The sequence below is a fragment of the Rhodamnia argentea genome, chromosome 3, assembly GCF_020921035.1.
Source record: "Rhodamnia argentea isolate NSW1041297 chromosome 3, ASM2092103v1, whole genome shotgun sequence".
Classification (NCBI taxonomy): domain Eukaryota; kingdom Viridiplantae; phylum Streptophyta; class Magnoliopsida; order Myrtales; family Myrtaceae; genus Rhodamnia; species Rhodamnia argentea.
The window spans coordinates 16,868,180-16,874,592 of NC_063152.1; the positions used below are offsets into that span (position 1 = coordinate 16,868,180).

Here is a 6,413-nt window from a genome sequence, read left to right on the forward strand (position 1 = left end):
TATGTTACATTTTTTTTCAATTTAATCATAAAACCTTTTAATTTTATCAATTGAGTACGCATTTTGTCAATTAAGTCTATCCAACTAATTTTGACTGGAAATCAATGACGTGGACAAGATGTATGTATGTATGTATGTATGTATCTATATATATATATATATATATATATACACACACACACACACACACACTTGTAATTTTTTTTTATTAAAATACCCCTTCTCCGATGGCAAAAATAGCCGCATGCTCGCTAGCCGACCAAAAGCCCCTATTTAAGACGATTTGACTACTTCATGTCCTTATTTGAGAAAATAAGAGCACTTCAAGCCCTCATTTGATATTTTCTCTCAAATTTTCCGTTTTGCACTTTAACTTTCAAGCTCTTAAGTTTCTTGCCGTTCCAGATCGAAGGAGGACTTTTCCCATCACTTTTGCTATCGAGAGCTGGCACGCCTCTTACACACCTTCACACCCCCATCCATCTTTGAATCCGTCGGTTTGAGCTGAGCCTCCCAGCTTTGCAAGACGATCGCTGTGCTGGAATATAACAGGCATAAACACGACCACGAGAGGTTGACAAACATATTCATGGGATTTGAGCCGACGCCACGGAGATGACCAAACGTACTGTCTCAGATACACCAATTCATGCCGTTACTCGTGAAAGAATGAAAGCAGAAACGTCGGCAAAGAGCTCCGTTCCTGGAGTACATCAGCCATCCATTAATTACATTACAGGTGACAAATTGAAGAAACCTTAGCCTCTGTGGTGGAAAAAGCATAGTAAATAAAACTATGGACAGATATTCCAGCTATGCGAGGATGAGCATCTTATTCATTTCATCTGCCAGCTTTCTCGACATCATAAATCTCTCTGTCAGGTAACTATGCCGTCCTTCTTTTTCCAATTTCATGGAAGCAAGAGTGCTGAATCCAACATTTTCTTTACAATTCTTGGTTGGGGAATAGGGAGAAGGGAAAGAAAAGGCTTCAACTCAACAGATGGGCCTAGATAATGATCTGTCATTGTACATAAATAATACAATCATGCAACAATCAATCTTCTCCAATTTCTATCTTAGGCCAACCTTGATCAGCCTGCAACTTTACAAACTTGGCTAGTTCCTTGATCTCCTCCTCCTGCAATCGGGGTCCAAACGTGCATTGCCCTCTTGGGGTGCAGTTCTCACCAAAGCCCTGAATCGCAAATCGAATGTATTTCCTTCATAAGTTTACTCGCTGAAAAGCCTCGAACAGAAACAATGGTAAATTTATCTCATATATCAAGAGAAAATGAATGAGATTTCCATAGGTCTTACTGGCATTCTTCCTTTGCCAAAGTAGGTAACCCGGTAGATCTCCTCTTCCGTGTCGACTCCGTTTCTATAATTGTAGCAAGTAAATCATTTTTCAGGTATAGATTGGGTATGTACTCTGATATGATCAAGGGAAGAGAGTGTCGAGTTTGAGATCACTGCTAAAAATTAAACTAAGGGCATATTCAATTGGGCCAAACAGAAATCGACCAATATTACCGAGCCTCAATGCTACGGGAAGCAAAACTTCGACATCTAACCCAATGAAGGTCCCAAATAAGAAACTGAATATCTGAAAGCACGGAATCTCACTCGGTACAGGCCATTGTGCAATGTCTCATACCTTTGTAAATCTTTCATGAACAGTGTTGCACCCTAATCAGAAGAGGACAAAATTGAAAATGAGCTATAAGCTAAGAAAGGAACATGCATTTTAGAAATGAAGGGAAACTCACTGGCTGTATTATGTTCCCACCAGAATCGTGACATCCAATGCATGCCCGACGAAACAATACTGCTCCTCTTTGAATATCGGCAGTTTGACCAAGTGACACTGCAGCATAAAGGCAGACTAGATTAGAGACAAACAATCTCAAACGGTAATCACTACTGCATGAATGGGAAACAGACATGACAAGACAATATTAGTGAAATTATTCCATATCTATCAATATCATTTGGTAAAACAAAATAAAGTCCATAACTTCGAATGACAGTGTGCCCCTATTTCCCCTATCTTTTAACCTGGAGGCACGCAATTATATAAGACTACAGCAGCTTATCAGATAATTTGCAGAATCTGTGGAACGGAAAAGTATCATGAGTAGCAAGAATTGATTCAGATAAATTCCACATCAAAGAAACTTATCCCTTGCTACAAAGGAATCACCCTAAGCCCATGGCAACTTCCTCAGAAGTCCAGTGGCAACTTTTACTCCCCAACATCGATTTGGCATAGCACATGCAAAAAGGAAGCAAGAAGACGACATTGTGTTAGGACACCACCAAATGAAGAAGTTCTGAAGTTTAAAGTGCACACATCTTCCTTTGGTAACGTAGTATTGTCAGGGAAGGGGAGCATTCTTTGAGATCAAAAGTCGTTTCTAAGCACATTGAGCTGCCTGATTCAAATGGGGGTGAATTCAAAGCTATTCATGAAGCATTGCTGATTTTCTCTAGAATCGGCTTTTCATATTTGCATTAAGAGTGACTCAGCTACGGTTCTTTCTTGGCTAAATAACTTGCATGTGAGACCATGAAAAATGCAATTTCTCTTTAGCTCAACCAGTAATATCTGCTGGTTATAACTTCTGCTCATGTTTTTAGAGTGCAAACCTTTTAGCAGATTGATTGGCGCAAAGAATGGCTTCAGGGGAGTCGAACATTATCACCTTGTTTTAGTTCTGAAAGTTTGTACTGCACATTTCTTGTTGTTGAGAAAAATTTCTTTGCCTCTCAAAGGGATAGAAAAAGCACAATACACACAAAAAAAAAATTAACTTTAGGCTCTTAATTTCACCAGGATTACAAACTCTCCCTATCCTGGGCAGGATCTGCAGGAACCAGCGGGTACTGGATCAACAACAATTCTCATTCCTCTGAAAAGCCACTTCAAATTACCAAGTCAGGGACTTGTTTATGTGGTATGATGCCCAAAGTATCGGGTTGAGTATCAGCAAAACGCTTGAATTTCACGGATTCTCGATAACCATGGGTAAGCTAGAAAATAGGTTGTGGAAAGGAACCTTCACCCTTCAGACTCGAGAGAAGGCAATTGTTTCCTTATCACGGTCATGCTGTACTATATTGCAAAGAGAATGAAGCTAGAAGCTAACTGCAGCACCATTGCCAGCCACTTCACGGTAAGTTTACATTGCTCTTGAAGTGCAATTCTTTGTTCTTGAAGCTGGACTAGCTTTACGAGTAATCATGTAAAGCTACAAATTAACAACAGGATAGAATCGTGTTGGTTGCCACAGATGCGAATCAGACCATCCAATAGATTATCCTTCTTCTTTTTTCTCTTTTTTCGGCTTTTCATTTCGTCAAACGAATCGAATTCGAAGCATGAACACACCATCCCCACCGACAAATTCAACATGAAACTCAAACACGTTCGACACTGATCGCACCCCCCCTCCACACACAGACAGCAACGGCAACGGACGGGCATTACGGCAACGTCAAGGAATGAGGAAGGAGGAGGCGTACCTGGAGAGAGACAGAGAGGAGACAAGGCAACGACCGCGGCGACGAGAGGCGGAGCAACGGCGGCCCCGAGGAAACCAGCTCGCTTGAGGTCCCGAGGAGCTTCGTCTCCGTCTCTTCCCGGCCCTCCGCCTCCTCGCATTCCTCCCGCGACCACAGTGCGCTGCGGGGCGAACACAAGGCGAGAGCTTCAGTGCCCTGCTTTTCGGCCTCGCAATCGGCGAGCGGCGGAGGTTGCAGAGGCCATGAGCAAGAAGAAGAAGAAGAAGAAGCTTACCTTGTTCGCGAGGAAACGAGGAGTAATGTTGGTAGAACCAGACGAGGAGCATTGAAGAAGCTGCATCACTCTCTCTCCAGCTGCGAGTCTGCTGCTTGAGGAGTTCTGTCTGGCTATGGAGAAATCAAGATTTCTAGCTCCAACACGTGACCCTCACGTGACACAATCTGTCTGGCTGCCATTTCTTTACACTAACATCTCCTTTTGTTCTTAAACCATCGTTAAAATGCTTTAAATATGCCTAACCCTGTCGTACGGACGGCGGCAGCATACCGCCTACTCAATAAAAATGTGTCTAGATGCGACGACCGATTGAAAAAAAAAAAAAAAGAAGGTGAATTTTCCAAACATAGATCTCATATCCGTGATTAAACGAGTTGGCTAAACGTGATTTAGCCGATATGAACACGCTCGATTGTGTGTCGTGTAAAAAAGTGGTGTCTAAAGGGACGGCACCATTTCCACAATCATTTTAGCTAAGACACTTTTTTCTTCCGGTTAACTTATCGAAATGTCCTTCTCTCTTTTTCTCTCTCTGTTCAAATTATTGTTTCTTTTTTTTATCAAGCTAATTTACTGAGCTGCCTTTATTTTTATTATCACTCGTCAATTTCACAATACAAATGCTTCATTACACCTAAATCAGTTTATTGTGTATTATTATCATCTTGACTAGAGAATATTTGTCAATTTTAATTAGTGGTCTCGTGTTTTCATTTGCAAGAAATTTCTATTTATGATAGCTTATGATCACGTAATCAAGTGCCTTTTTTCTTCGGATAGTGTAAGTGAAGCTAGATTTCAAAGGAGAAAATTAAAATTCAATTTAATTATTTAGCTGATCTTGATAAAAAAAAAAAACAATGGAAGAAAATTGATCAAAATATGAAAATGGTAGTTTGTTAAAAGCATGATCAAATGCCAAACATATTTATATTTAGACAATATGTAGATATTAACAAAGGATAAACACATAAAGGAAAAAACATGAAACTTCTTACTATTCAACTCCTACTTTGAAGAAAGTAATTAATGTTGGTTGTAAATTATCTCAAAGTAAGTGTATCAAAACTTTAAAATATGCTTAAAACTTTCCGAAAAAAAAAATTTTACTTGAGTTTGAAATTGCAAAATGTGTAAATAAAATTTCAACCTCATAATGCAATTCATATTGAAATGCGAAAAGCTAAAAAAAAAGCACAAATCAACGATATTTAACTTTAGAAATGAGGTACACTTTGAGCTCTTATTTGAAATTTGAATGCACTCAAGTTCTATGCCCTCATAAATTACTACACAATATACTTCTTTTCAGTATAATTCATATATAAAATGCCGCAATGTTATAATTAAAGTCATCCCTTCATCTAACAATTTAAACCTTTAAAACAATTTGTCATATTCTCACAAAATAAGCGATGCTTCCCTTAATCTATTTCATAAAAAAAAATAAACAGTTAATTGTGTGCTAATAAGCCATTATGACTATAAATTTCCAACCTTTTATATAACTTTTGTCATTAAGAAAATGAGACTATAAATTAAAAATAGCAACATTTTCTAGGCAAAGTGATAACATGATGCATGAGAAGATGATATTTTATTGGGTGTAATTTGATATCTATATTGTGAAATTGATCATTTAAGAGTAAAAAGAACTAAAGGCAGTTATGTTGGTTAGGATGATGATAAAAAATAATAATAAATTGAAGAGAGAGAAGTGTATTTCAATCTGTTGATTGAAAAAAAGGAGCGACTTAACCAAATGAGAGTGGAAATAGCCTCACTCTACTAAGCTCACGCTTTACCGCGCGAGACATGAGAGACCCTTTTTATTCTACGTGATCATGAGTCTAATGGGCTCGTGGGGCCCTAGCCCAATCATTTGTCTCGAATTAGCACGGGCATGAGAATTAACTTAGAGCGAATTTAGAGATCATTCTATAATAGCTCACTACCATTGAGCTTTGAGTTTAGCGCTTAAAAAAAGTAAACGTTTAGGCTCCAAGAGCTTCCTAAGAATTTTACCAAGTATGAGAACTTTTCTATAAGAGGACTTTCTTTTTGTCATCTAATAATGATGGGACGAGTTGCGAAGTCTAAGCATAATGATACTTCCACACCCAAAATATCCTTTTTTCCGTAACTTTTTTTCAAAATCACCCCTCCGCCCGATATCAAACCAACCCAAGCTAATCCATTGATCAAGTCGAGACCGATTATTTAGGGGAACCCGCAAATTTAACATGAGATCTACTCAAAATTGCACTTGAGCGCATGCATTTTCAATGAATTGCAAAATTTACCACTATGTCTAGTCTACCATGAAATGAATGATCTCTTATCAGTTTACGTATGAGCCCTGCATGAGGCCTACTAGATGTGAATGGTCAAGATCATTCGGTCCATGATAGATGGAGTGTAGAAAATATTTTTACTAATGATTTTGATCGCACAAAGTTGACGGTTAGATAGCGCCCGCATGTTAAATTGAGTTACCAATTCGAGTGCATTTATATCCTTGCCCAACGGTTGAAAAACATGTCTGGAACTCTTAGAATATGCAAACCAAGAGAAAAATCTTATGGATGTACAGGTTCGAAAATATATA

The 6,413-nt window shown here is 38.6% G+C and overlaps 1 protein-coding gene across 2 annotated transcripts; it reads right to left on the reverse strand.

Moving 5' to 3' along the window:
• Positions 1-815: 815 nt before the first annotated feature.
• LOC115754070 (cytochrome c6, chloroplastic) lies at positions 816-3,976 on the reverse strand. Of its 2 annotated transcripts, XM_048276050.1 has the most exons (7): positions 3,803-3,976; positions 3,529-3,688; positions 1,773-1,870; positions 1,661-1,692; positions 1,321-1,384; positions 1,036-1,198; positions 816-996 (listed from the first exon to the last, which is right to left on the reverse strand). In XM_048276050.1, exons 1-6 carry the CDS (start codon positions 3,866-3,868, stop codon positions 1,058-1,060), a joined length of 561 nt encoding a protein of 186 aa, XP_048132007.1. In that variant the 5' UTR covers positions 3,869-3,976; the 3' UTR covers positions 816-996; positions 1,036-1,057. The 2 variants fall into 2 exon arrangements, with proteins under 2 accessions (XP_048132007.1, XP_030548848.2); XM_030692988.2 differs by having other exon boundaries at positions 816-1,198; positions 3,803-3,975.
• Positions 3,977-6,413: the final 2,437 nt, after the last annotated feature.